At 37.6% G+C, this 14,423-nt stretch overlaps 1 protein-coding gene across 4 annotated transcripts in view; it reads left to right on the top strand.

The window, feature by feature from the left end:
- BACH1 (BTB domain and CNC homolog 1) overlaps positions 1 to 12,179 on the top strand; it is a 40,484-nt gene extending 28,305 nt beyond the window's left edge. For 3 of the 4 annotated variants that reach the window (XM_079156429.1, XM_079156430.1, XM_079156431.1), the window contains exon 5: positions 10,155 to 12,179. In XM_079156429.1, coding sequence (XP_079012555.1) covers positions 10,155 to 10,580 — 426 coding nt within the window. In that variant the 3' untranslated portion in view covers positions 10,581 to 12,179. Of the gene's footprint in view, positions 1 to 7,508; positions 7,617 to 10,154 lie in introns of all 4 variants that reach the window. The other variant, XR_013766607.1, reaches the window with a different exon arrangement.
- Positions 12,180 to 14,423: the final 2,244 nt, after the last annotated feature.

Here is a 14,423-nt window from a genome sequence, read left to right as displayed (position 1 = left end):
GGAGCTATTTGAAATTAACGTAAGATTTTACTGCTAGAGTTCTTAGTTCTGCTTCTTGTAGTTCTCTGTCTTTCCCTTCAACTAGTTTTAATTTGTAGATGTCAGAACTTTTCCAGTTTTCTTACTCTCTTAAAAATAAACAAAAGACAAAACAAGACTGAGTTTTGTTTCTTCAGTAACTTTTTATTTTATACTTAGATATTAAGCAGGTATGTGCAAGGATAGCAGTTAGTCTTTAGAACTACTCTCTTTCCTCTCAAAGATCTCATTTTTATTTTTTGATTGGAGGCAGACTTTGGAAGGGAGACTTTGGGTTGATTTCTTTTTTTAAATAGACCCCAGCTATCTAAGGTAAAGAGACCTTGCTTCCTTTGGGCTTTCTACCCACTCTGCCCTGCTGCTGCAGAGATCAACAAACAGGAGGTGCAGTGGTTAACAGCATGGAGCTCTGCATCGGACACATAGTGCCTTTGGTTAGGCACTTAGTTTCTCATCTGTAAATGGGACGATGTTATTTCCTACTTGATAAAGAAGGTGTTCATTTATGAAGGATAGATGAGTTATATACGTGAAGAACTTTTTACACATTCCTTATTATTCATCAGTATTCAGTTTTCCATAATTCGCTTCCTTCCTAATGTCTTTACCTAAATGTTAAACTGGTTTGAACCTTACGCATACACTAGTTTTCATCCTAACAAGAGTTCCTGCATTTGGTCAATAAAATAAGGACGGGTTATTCTCAAAAGTAATGGTTCTCTCCTCAGTTTTGATAAAATTCAAAATCTTGGCAACCGCTTCTCTGTTCTCCCTCAGAGTGGTCTGTGCACCTCAGTGTGTGGGAAGAGGGGCTGCTGCACCCCTCCTGAATGACTTTGCTTACCTCCGGGGACCAGTTCAGACAGAGGCTACACTTTAATCAGTTCTGAATTCCCAAGGAGGAGAGCAGCTAATTGGCTTAATTAGGTACAGGTGTCCTCTTCTGTGGCTGGAGAGCAGGGACAAAGCAGCAGAATAGCGAAGAGCCCTCCTCTCTGGACTGCAGAGCAGACAGCCCGACAAATGCACAGCACCTGCAGCGTGGTGCAATCTCTAGCTGTTTCCAGAGGACCTGGAGTCATGCTGGCATTTGTGTATGGAGTGACTTGCTCTGTGTTTCAGCTTTCCTGAACTCTTACTCAGTCCTTCACACTACTTGGTTCTAGTGATTCTTACTGGCAAACTCCATTGCATTTCTGTCCTGCTAGATGTCTTTCTCAGACAAAAACAAGTTCCTTTTGCGTAGCGAATGCATAGTTGAAGAGGATGAGAGGGAAAATAACACAACAGGAGAAGAGACCCCAGGGAAAGCACAGTGAAGAGTTTAGCAGAAGCTTTTGCAGACCTCAACAAGCTCCTTTAAAAACTTGAAAACATGGCCACAGGAAGGTTTTCATTAGTAGTGGGAAATGCTCATGGTGCGTTATCTGCCTACAAGCAAATAAATCCATGAAGAAAAACAGAAATGAAGCTAAGCACCATGAACATGTTTGTGAAGAGCGGGACCCACTCCATAGGAGCCTCAGACGGGTCCTTCAGGAGGTGTTCCAGAAGAAGGCGTAGCTGTCGTGGAGGACACACCTCTCCAAGTGCTGTCGCCCCTGTAGACTTACCAGTGGGATAGAATGTGGAGGCAGAAGACTGTAATACTGACAGTTCTGAACCACGTGTAGTCCTGGGCTCATGCGTGTCTTAGTTTTGAACAAAATCATTTAAAAGTTGTTTAAAAAAATTAATAGGGTTTCTAGAATAAGGGCATTAAGAAAGAAGATACTTTCATATAGCTGCCCAATGTGTTTCTTTCTTAAGCTAAATGTTATTACAAAAGAATCAGAAAAGTAAATATATATATCTATATATATATATAATATATATATAGTGTATAAAGTAAAAAAAGTTATAGTAAGCCAAGGTTAATTTGTTATTGAAGAAAGAAAGCAATATTTTATCAATGTAGCATGCCCTAATTCTGTAGTGACCACCTTCTCCTGGGCCTTCACACTCATCACCGCTCACCCGCCCATCCACAGCAGCGTCTAGTCCTGCAAGCTCCAGTCATGGTAATGGCCCTGTATGGGTGTACCATTTTAAAAACTTTTATGCCATTTTTTTATTGTACCTTTTCTATGTTTAGGAACATGTAGATACACATGTACCTAACAGCATGTTACAGTTGTCAACAGTAGTACAGTGACATGCCGCGTGGGTTCCTTGCCTCCTGAGCAACAGGCAGTGCCTTAGAGCTTGGATGGAGCATGGCCTGTGCCTCCTGGGTTTGTTAGGTGTGCTCCATGATGCTCCATGATGCGTCTGTGCAATGACATGCTGGCCAACCGCTTGTTTCTTAGCACACATCCCCATCATTAGGCAGCACGAGGCTCTTCCTACCATAAGAAGTTCACTTGGAACCTGTTAAGGGTTATGTTATGGATATTGTCGTTTGTAAAGAGAGGAGAACCAGGAGGAATTAGAGCCACAGTTTTGTCCTTAGTAGCCTGGAGAGTTTGGAAGATGGAGGAATGTGAACAGGTATTTTTTTATATATATATGTATATATTTAATGTTTTTGAGCATTGAGATACTACTACTTTTTTTTTTGGTAGTATGGCATGTGGACTAATCAGTGTTCCCAGTATTCATAGTCTGGATAGATTTTTAGCAGATTTATTTAAGGGAACTTACTTGTTTCAAAATTAAACATCCATTTGCATTTAACATAAATTAATTCACAATATTTATTACTTTGTCCTGATAATATTCAGGCAGCCCCACATGGTAGGTATGGTCTTTAGCTATTGGTGATTTTTTTCTTAGAAAGAACCCTTACAAGTTTTTAGTTGGTCCTGAGAGTAATAGGATAATAGACTAGATAGATTAGCACATGAAAAAAAGTATTTTGGTTATAAGAGAATAATAATTGAGAGATGTATGCGAAGTGCATCAGGCATAAAGGACACTTTCCTAGTCTGAAAAATTTTGCTGGGAAAGTCAAAGGGAGATGTCGGTTTCCATTCAAAAAGTAAGTTTGTTTCTCAACAGGATGTTCTGTCACTTTCTAATGAATCTTTGAAGAAAAGACATATACTTACTTGGTAGGTAAATTAATGTTGACTTGAATATTTACTTTTAATTTTATAGGCTGTTGGGGGTTAGACATTAATTCAGCATTGTTTTACTGTAAGGGTTGAATATGCATGATATACAAACCAATAGCACAACTTTTTTAACTGATAAATATAAGGTCTTTGAACAGAGTTGAATCATTTGACTTCTGTTAATGTGTTTGACTTATGAAGCCCTTGTCTATGTAGGATTCTTCACAAGATCCAAGTGTATTCTTTTCTGGAAGATTAATTCAGAAGTTAGAATATATATGTTTCTATAAACCATTTTGGTATCAATCAAGGGTAATCCTGAGGTGAAGAGAATCTTCTTGCCTTTTTAAAGAAAAGGAAATATTAATTACCAAAATGTATTTCTCTTAGCATCAAATATTGTTGATTGGTGCCAACTTATAAATGATCATAAATCAGAATAATCACAAAAGCTCAGGGTTGTGGTATTCAGATACCATTTTGTTTCTTCACCTTTGTTGTGATGGACTGGGACTGAAGCACCCTCATCTGTGTTTAGTGTGGTTCATACGTGTTGGAGGTGGCATTCAACCAAAAATAAACCTGTTCTGTTTATACCAGTCATATTTTATTGGCTGTTCTACTAAAACACACCTCTGAAGGCCCTTCTGGAACATGCCCTGTCACTCTCTGGGGCCTCTTGAGTGGCACTTCTTTTTTTTTTTTTAATTCTAAATAGTTATCATATACAACAGTAGAATGCATTTTGACATGATACATAAACAGTATAACTTCTCATTTTTCTGGGTGTACGTGCTATCGTATTTATGTGTGGCACTTCTTGAATGCCATCTGTGTACCAGGGCATCAGAGTCAGTTGGGGGCTCCCCTTAAAGACACATGTTCCTTCGCCCAATCCCCCACCTGTGTCAGGGCCCAGGAACACGTGTTCCATAGCAGCCTCCAAGGGGTAGGTAATGTGCACTGACCTTTGTACCAGAGCACTGAGGCTTTCGATTCCAAGCAGGTAGAAAACTTGCCCTGCCTGGGAAATGGTTTCATACCTAGGACCCGCATTCCCCCAGTGGTAATAAGATGATGAGAATATCTGTCTATCCCAGGGTGCATGCAAGGATCAAATGAGATTGAGGTTGGAAAGCTTTTTGTACTGCTCAGCACATGTTCAGGGCTCAATAAATATTAGTGGTATTTTAAATTCTAGTGATCCTGTATTTTTATACGTTATCTACATGTTAAATGTTGTGCTGAGTACCAAGAACTCGAGGATGAGGAGTGGAACACGGCGCAGCCCTCACTTACAGAGCCAGATTTATGTGTTCATTCTTTCTTAAGCTTCATCTCTATTCTTCATCCCTGGCACCCCATCTAAAAATTTTAAGCTTACAGAGAAGTTAATGAATGGTACAGTAAACAACCCATACTATCCATTTGGCTGCTCAGTCCTGGACATTTTGCCTCTCTGTCTCTCTTTCTCTCTTTGGTACTGGGGGTTGAACCCAGGGACCCTTTACCATTGAGCTACATTTCCATCCCCTCTTATTTTTTGTTTTGAGATAAGGTCTCGCTAAGTTGCTTATGGCCTCAGCCTCCTGAGTCACTGGGATTATAGGCGTGTGCCACTGTGCCCAGCTCCAAGATGTCTTTCATAGGTACTTTTTTGAAGACCTAGGTAGGATTTCTCATAATATTTCCACAGCTTTAGCTCATTCTTCCATTCTTTTATTTTATGCATACTGTAAGTGCTTTGAGTTATGGAGATGGAACACGTGTGTCGCCTGGGAGGCACGTCGTCTGGGTGTCCAACCCAGGCAGGTGGGAATTCCTAGTTTCTTCATATCTAAGTTCCACTTTTGCCCTTGTAATTTCCCAGTGGTGGGTGAAGTGACACGTGGGCACTGGCGAGTATCACCTTCCCCGGTGCTCCTGCCTCATTTGGTTTTCAGTGTGCGTCGATGGTCTTTACAGTGGAGATTATGAAGTAGTGATTTTTTTCTGATTCTTTAACTTCATTTACATTTATTGGTTGACATTCCTTTTCAAATTAAAGTTTCTTGACCTCTTCCCTTTCCTGATGCCCTGTACTTCCATCATGGACTCGTGGATTAATTTTTTCTAACTGTTAGCATTAATAGTAATCGTTAGTCTTTCTGGTGTTGCATTTTTATGTTCTCTCTTGCTGCGGAGGGTCCCTTCAGGCCATCTGTTGTCCTTCTGACATGACCCCATTAGAGCTTCTATGCTGTCTAGCACGTTATTACAGGCTTACCTTTTCTCTCTCCTGTCCCAAGATTTGGAATCATTCATTTCTCCAAAACACCCTAGCTTTTATTTTTGAGTTAGGTATTGGACTTTGGAAAGCATACTGGCCACTGATGTGAGTGTTGCTCCTTATGGCCCTTTTTCAGTGGACAAGGCTGGGAAATATGTGTACCTGTGAGTGTGTAAAATTACGAGTGTACATCATTTGACATATGTCTGTATACAAGCTTCAGTCAGAAAGTGGAACAAACAGCTAGGCACTGGGATGCACGCCTGTAATCCCAGCGGCTGAAGGAGGCTGAGATAGGATCTTGAGTTCAAAGCCACCTCAGCAAAAAGCAGAGTGCTAAGCTACTAAGTGAGACCCTGTCTCAGTGAAATACAAAAAAGGGGTAAGGATATGGCTCAGTGGTTGAATGCCCCTGAGTTCAATCCCAGGTACCGCCCCTCAAAAAAAGAAAAAAGAAAGTCGAACATACATTAAAGTTGTGAGTTCATATAGCTAGGTACAATCCAGATTTAGAGAATAAAACTTTTGTCTACTTCTTTCGTGTATTTGTATTTTGTTTGTCTCATTATTTACAGAGAAAATCTTGGTTCCAATTATATTAATATAAAAATACATATAAAAGTCACAAAATCTTAGTATTGCTGTTAACAATGATTTGAGTAAAATATGAGATTTATTTCCCTTTTTCTTAAATATATTCTAAAACATGAAGGTTTAAAGTTATCTGAATTTTGTCTGTTATCAATTTGATATATCATTAATTTGTTTATATTAGGACTTTTTGTATTTTTATTTAAGCTCTTTTTTTTTGCCTTTTATGAGAACAGTAGTGATAGTTTTTTTATTTTTTAAAAAATATTTAAAAATAATTTTTTATACATGTATATAGGGTAATAATGTCTGTCTCATTCTACCATCCTTCCCATCCCTGCTGCCCCACCCCAGCCCCTCACTTCCCACTGCATAATCCAAAGTTCCTTCATTCTTCCTTACACCACTCCCCACTATGGATCAGCATCTACTTATCAGGGAAAGATTCAGCCTTTGGTTTTTTGAGATTGGCTTATTTCACTTAGCATGATATTCTCCAATTCCATCCACTTACTGGCAAATGCCATAATTTAATTTCTCTTTATGGCTGAGCAGTATTCTATTGTGTATATGTACCACATTTTCTTTATCCATTCATCTGTTGAAGGGCATCTAGGTTGGTTCCTTAGTTTAGGTATTGTGAATTGAGCTGCTATAAGCATTGATGTGGCTGCATCACTGTAGTATGCTGATTTTAAGTACCTTTGGGTATAAACCAAGGCGTGGGATAGCTGGATCAAATGGTGGTTCCATTCAAAGTTTTCTTAGGAATCTCTATACTGTTAAACTTAATTTTGAATATGTATATTTATATGGTTCAAAGTTAAAACTGTTTTTAAAAAGGCATACTGCAGAGTCCTGATCTCCTCCTCTACCTGTTCTCTGTTTTCCTGTATACCTCCTTCCTGCAGGTGAATATTTTCATCTGTTTCTGGATATCCCTCCATATTTCTTTTTTAGAAGCATGTTAATATTTCATGTGTATTCTTATTATCCTTTCTGCACTTTTTATGACACTATTGTATCTTTGCACTTCAGAAGTGTTTCTAGGGAACATGTTTTTAATTCAGAGAGGTTGTCTGTCTTGTACAGCTTTGTTACACTCCCTCACGGCTGCAGGACATGTGTTCAGACTTAGTCTCCTCATGGCAGACATTTGGGGTGCTGAGTAAATTACTTCATGGGCCCTTTTTTCATGTTTAGAGAAATGGTACATTTAGAATAGATTTCTAGAAGTGGACTGTTGGACCGAGGGCAGATGCACATGTAACACTGTTGGACATTAGCAAGTTCCCCTCTTCAGTGGTCCCATTTTCCTTTGATCCAGCAGTGTGTCTCTGCCAGCTCACAGCTATGGCCAAGAGTTTGTTAGCTTTTGGTTGTCCCCCTCCCCCGCCCCAACATATGGAAAGAATTGGTATCTCGTGGTAGCTTTTATTGTCTCTCTCTTATGAGTAGAATTGAGCATTTCTGTTCATGTTTTCAAGGGCCATTTCTCTGAATTATTTTTTCAGGAGTTTTATATCATAAGGAACCATAAGTGACTGTTTTCTAGCTGTCAGAATTGTCATTGTTGTCTGGCTCTTCTGGTGCCAAATTCTTATGCTTCATTTCTTTATTGGGTGAGTTATATTTAGAATTTTTTAAAAAACCCTTCTTATAGTTGAATGAAATCATACGTAGCTGTTAAAAGAGGGACCTAGATAATAATGTTGTTTTTTTGGCATAAAGTACAGACTGGCGCCAAAATACTAGTTTTATTCATTTTGTTTGGTGGATCTGTGATTAAAAGTACAGTATCACAAACTTAGGATTTCTGAAATTGCTTTATAAGAAAATTTAAATATATTGTAGAAATAAATACTAGACGCTGATAGTACATTGGGGAGGTATCTTTTGTAATGATGTCATTATGTGATTAAGCTGGATTACGTTTATTCATCTAACTCAGTTATTAATACGACTATCATAGTAAATTTGTTTTAAAGTTAAAGTGAAATGGAGACATCAGCTAATTGCCTAGAAAGAGCTGTGTCAGAGTTAGCTTGAAGTACAGTGGAACAGAGGGGAACATTTAATTTATGGGAGTAACCATGGTAGAGTTCCAGTATTGTACTTGTTTGTTAGATTGGTGTGAAGAAGCAAGCTGTCCTGTATGGTGTGTACTTAACAAATGATGTCATCCCTTATTTAGTGGTGTAGGAAGAGTAAAAATATTTAAAGATCATGAAAATGCAGAAATTATAAAGTATTCATGATCCTCATAGCATCTGCAAATTAAGAAGTAATTCTTAGTTACAGGGAAAAGCTCAGATACTCATTTTGCTCAACTATGTTTAGCAGTTGAAATTTTGTCTATTGCCATTTAAAATAGGTTCATCCTTGGCTATGACTAGAGAAAGGTATTTCTCACTTTCTTGTATGAACTTTGCTTCTATCCTCATTTGGATTAGCTTCTAAGAGGCCATAAAAAGCAAGGGTACAAATTGCATCAAATGTTTTCCTTCTCTCAGGACATGTGGTAGTAGGGACTGTTCTTGCCTTCTCAGCACCTGCAGATTATCTGACAGATTGATTTTATAACTGACAAATGCTGCATAAGAAAAAGTGAACTAGCTGAACCCTGATCTTGATTACATATATACACAGAGGCACACCCGACTCTTTCTTGACCTCTATTTTTGTTTTTGAATTAAAGCTATTTTATATGAATCTGAAATACTTTGCAATATAAAAATTTAGTTGTTTGTATTCATTGCCTATCTTAAAATATTAGATGGCCTTAAAATATTTTTTTAAAACTACCAAAAATTGGATTCTCACATAATTTTGTAGGATTTTTTAAGATATAAAACTCTCGTCATTATCATCATCATCATCATCGTCATCTTTTCTTGTGGTATTGGAGATTGAACCCCCAGGGCCAGTGCACACGCTAGGCAAGCATTCTACCACTGAGCTACATCCCCAGCCCCTAAAAATCTTATCAGTACTTTTGTATAAAGCAAAAGTTCTTAATACTATTTTGGTTATTTTTTGAGCCAGAAGAGTCTCTAAGTATGACAGTTATAGATTAGCACTATGAAATAACCCATCTTCATGTTAATTGGCAGTGCCAGCTCTCCAGAACTTGTCAGCAAGCAAAAAGAAGCAGAACATGTCCTGGTTTTTCCAAGAAACTTGTCATAAATTTATCACAAGGGAAACCTTTGACCTCCTATCAACATTTATTTACTCTGACCTTATAAACAGCTTGATTATTAGGTCTCCTAGCTTACAACAGATTAGCAGCAATAAAATGGTAGAATAGTAAGGACCAGGTGGGATGAGGATAGAAAAAGACATGCTATCAGCAGTGGTAAGTGACATGGACAGAAAGGCAGGAAACAGAGCTTTTGGAAAAGTCCTACAGTAGATTTTTATAGGGGTAAGATTGTTTAAAATTATAATAACAATTAATAAGCATAGAATTATTCTTTCCAAGTTCTTAACACTTTAGAATTTACCCCCTACCTTTCTTTTCATGCTGTGGACATGCAAAACTGTTAGTCCTATCTATTAAATGGGTTTTAAATCAAAAGTCATTATGTGGATTATTTACTGAGATTGCATGTTTAAAAACATTTTTTATAATATCTGACATAAGTCAGCTGCTCAAAAAAGCAGTCATTACTACAATCTTGGTGTCTCCTTAGTTAAGCACTGTAGACTGTACTTGGGCTGTTTTGTTCTTTATTGTAGTCTGTTTATCTGCAGATGTGCAATGTTCAAATGCAAACAGCTTTGAAAACTGCAAGTGTGTTACAAACTTTTGACCCAAAATTCACCTACATTGATAACATAGAGTTTTTCCCCTACTTTGTGCATTGTTTGATATTTCACTGTTTTGTTTAAAAATATAAAGAGGTTTGAGAGTGGGGCACTGCCCCAAATCAGCTGAAGGAATTATGTGTACGCCCCCACTGTCTTTCTAAAATTTGAAAAATTCTGAATTCTAAGATGGGTCTGACTCAAGAGATTCAGTACTGTTGGCGTTTAACATGTTTTGAAAAGGAAATTTCCCTGTCATCTTATTTAATAAGAACTCGCATGTTCATTGTGGTAGAGTTGTTTCTTGAGCTAATAAACCTCATTCATGGTTTTCTCGTTTCCCTTCACAGCAAAATGAGAAGGAGAGCTTGCTGAAGGAGAGAGATCACATTTTGTCCACTCTGGGTGAGACAAAGCAGAACCTGACTGGGCTTTGCCAGAAAGTCTGTAAAGAAGCAGCTCTGAGTCAAGAGCAAATACAGATCCTCGCCAAGTACTCAGCATCTGATTGCCCACTTTCGTTTTTAATTTCTGAAAAAGGAAAAAGTACTCCTGATGGGGAACTCTCATTACCATCAGTTTTCAGTCTATCTGGTGGGCCTCTAGCTGCGCTGCCTCCCGATGGGAGAGGAAGCAGCGAGGCCAGCTATGTCCGGGGACAGGAGTCCACTTCCACCGCAGCCTCCGAGCCAGCTGGGCTGGTGGAGCAGAGGCAGAGTGGCGGGATCTCCGATTTCTGTCAGCAGATGACTGATAAATGCACTACTGATGAGTAAACTTGGATTCCCTTCTTCCAGCCCAGCAGATTTTCTACTGACGTTTGGCATTGTCTTGAAAGCCTAATAAGGCCATCCCTTACTTACTGTGTTCTCCCCTGCTAGCTTTCTGTTCAGGAAATTTCTCTCCAGTCAACCCTGATTTCTCCTTGATTTCCATAAGACACAGAAGTGATTTGTTTTCCAGATACTGAAAAAAAACACATGTTAAAATGCAGTAAGCCTTTAAAACTTGCATTTCAAAGAATAAAATAACTTCCCAGTATTCAAAACGACTATGAGAAGGAAAACTGCAGCATGTCCAAGGGTCTAACAGCTTGAAACATCTCCAGACAGCTCCTGCTGAATTAGCAGCCTGCAGAGCTTTAATAACTGACCTTTTTGCAATGTACTGGTTTAAAGACAATACCTCCCCAAGCAATGCTAATCAGAGTTCCAGTCCACGTGGCAGGAGGGTGTCGGTGTGGGGAATGTTTGTGTAGAGCTGCAGTGTGAAAAGTAAGTCCTCTTGCCGAATCCCAGAACTTTCCTCCACGCCCCTTGCCAGAACCAAGGGACTCCTAAGGAGGATCAAGAAGCAGGCAGGGGTTGACATCAGGTGGGGGCTTCTGCTCTTCCATGTTATTGACTATAGAATTTCTGGCTGCACTGCAGTAGTAGATAAGTGTCATTTTCCCCCTTTTCCCCTCTAAAGTATCTTCACCATCTGAGCCCATTGTGAAATTTCTGTTTCCTGACGTTCTTGCCCCTTGGCAGGAGAGCCAGGACTCAGGGTGTCATGGCCTGAGTGAGTGCACTGGCAGCCGGAGCTCCGACGCCCGGGATCCAGGGGAGCTTGCCAAAATACAAGACCATTCACTCTTCTGCCCTAAGTCACAGATGCCGGGAAAGCAGGCATTGCAGTCGGTTGGGGATTCCTGCATTTACCCGGAGTGCAATTCATTTTTCATCCTATTTTTGAAGTTCTATGATATACTTCTAAAAAGCATTATTGTAGTTAACAGTGTGTCTACAACTCTGCAGGTTTGTGAAAGAGGATGAAACTTGATCTTGTTTGTTTATGGGTTTGCATTTGGGAACCAGATTTATTTCTACTTTCTTTCCCTATTTTGATGTGTTATAAAGGCACACAGATCATTATTCTCAGGCATTTTAAAAATCGATCTTTGTGTCTGTCTGATCCTATTATAAGATGTGTTTTTAATCTGAGTACCTATCCCATAACATATTATAGTGCTACTTAACCATTCTGGATTTGCAGATTTGAGAGTCAGTATGCAAGGTATAGACCTCAATAATTAAAAAATAAAATATACAGGTATAGCATCCTTAATCGAGAATCCAAAATGTTCCAAAATCTGAAACTGAGTGTTGACTTGATGCCGTAGAAAAATTCCACACCTGATCTCATGTAATTGGTAGCACTCAAAACATGAGCACACAAAGAATATTATTTTAAATAACAATAGGCCATGGTGTATATGAAACAAATAAAATTTTGTCTTTAGACTCAAATCCTGTCCCCAAGATATTTCATTATATGTATATCTATATTTATATATATGTACATATACATATGTACATATATATATGTATGTGTGTATATATACATCTTTTCAAATATTCCAAAATGTGTCTGAAATCTGTCACACTCTAGTCCTAGGCATTTCAGATAATGAATACGCAACCTGTATCCACATTTGTACAAATATTTTGCAGAACCCAGTTTCCAAGGGTGAAAAGTAGTTTATTTGAAATGGAAAGTACTTTATTTCATCCAGTCAGATGACCTGAAAATGACACTTCTCGAGCCTGCACCCTCAGTCCAGTGAAGAGCTTGGGTAGCTTTAAAGGGGAGATGACCACCCACTGTGTGTGCATGAGGCGGAAGCAAGTAGGGTGTTAGACCTTGAAAGAATAGGGGGACCAGTCTCAGTATTTCAGAGCAGTTGGTTGAACATTATTCCTGTTCATGGGGGTTAGGGTATCTTTAATGTATATTCAGTGTTTTTATGTTATCTCTGTTATTGATATTGACTTGGAAGAGGAAACTAGTTGGGATTGTGCTCTGGAGGCTTTCAAAAGTACACGCAACTTGTTAGGGAGAATGACCTTTCTATGATAATGCATCCCGTCCTATGAAAGAATTGTGTGCGTGTGTGTGTGTGTGTGTGTGTATGTGTGTGTATACTTCTGCATGTAGATATTTCTTCGGTATTTGTAATTTTAAATTTCAACTTAGCATATAAAATAATATAAAAACTTTTCTGGTTTACAAAGTGTAAAATCTTATCCAAGCCAATGGAATCCTTGATTTCCTACCTCATTGTACACTCAGCGGTCTGTCCCTCGGTTTGTGCAAATGTCAAATAACCATTTGCTTTAATTGCAACTGTAGATATTTGCTTTGAAAAGTTACTGTTTTATGATAAAATCTAGTTGTCGTCACAGTTTAAATATATAGATTTTAAGGCACTTGGTTTAAATTTCTCTCCAGCTATGAAGTTTAGCATTAAGGATTTGTTTTAATGGTATCTGATAATTGGCCAAGTGTAGTATTTCTTAAATTTAGCCTAACTTTTAATAGCCAGCATGTAATACAAGTAACTACACTACCTCATACCTACATGATTTTCAAGTTGTATTATAGATGGACAGAAAAGATTTTATCTGTCTTTTGGCCGTAAGGTGGGGAAGTTTTCTATATATTGCATAGCATTATACATTTATGCCTACTCTGATGTTAACTTCTAAAGTTTTTTCTAAGAAAATTTGTTTCAAGGCAATTTTTTTTTTTTTGAGGCTGCTGAAGACAAATGATAGGATTATGTGTATACAGTGTATGCCTTTTCCTTCATGCAAAATTTTGAACATGTCGTTTTCAGTTTGTATATTGCATATTTACATGATCATTGTTCCTTATTTTATGAACTGGCCTTCTCAGTGCTTGATGATCTTTTAAAAGCTCAGTAAAATCATATTACCTTAAAATTTTTCTTATTTGAATAGCTATAGCAAATAATTGGTTAAATTATTATATTCAAAACAATTGTGGCTATAACTTCGGTTCTCCATCTGTATGTTTTATAGCAGTTTAGCTTAATGCTTAATCAATTTTAAATAAGGAATTAAAAGTATTTGATGCAGTAGACAATATAGATTGCATGTGGACATTCAGCCACGTTAACAACTTGGAAAAACAAATGGCAATGTTATAATGAATTCTCAGGTGAACTTTTATCAGTTATGAAACATCTATTTTGAACTTGTAAATATTTTAAATGTTTTATTAAGGCATGTAATAAACTATTCTTTGAAACCTGTTGGGTAGAATGAAAATTTAAAGCCATATGGTAAAAGATGGCATACTGATTGTAAAATAAACAGAAATAATAACATTGTTGATTTTTTTGTATCTTTCATATTATAATTTTCTAACAATGCAATAAAACCACTAAACTTACATATCCATGTCCTATTAAAACCATGTTTCATTAAAAGTACACTTTCATAGTATTTAATTTACATTTTCTTCTTAATGTGCTTATCTAAATGTAGTAAAACTATAAATGTTAATGAAAAATTAACAGTAAAATAAAATTCTCTAAAATCACTTTTAATTGAAAAGAGTTGTGCATTCCATTCCATTTTCTTACCTTTCATGTTATTTTACTAATTTGAGTCTTTTGATCAGCAATCAGAAGTCAGTAAGACTGTGGCATTGATAGGAGAGAAATTTTCATTAGTTCACTATCACACCTGAAAAAGATAATTCCAGCACTCAGGTGTTTTAGAAAGTCCAGATTTGAGTGTTGCATCTGATTAACTGAGTTTCAGTCTTTA

The sequence above is a fragment of the Sciurus vulgaris genome, assembly GCF_902686455.1.
Source record: "Sciurus vulgaris genome assembly, chromosome: 10".
Taxonomy (NCBI): domain Eukaryota; kingdom Metazoa; phylum Chordata; class Mammalia; order Rodentia; family Sciuridae; genus Sciurus; species Sciurus vulgaris.
This window is presented reverse-complemented; position numbering and strand designations above follow the sequence as displayed.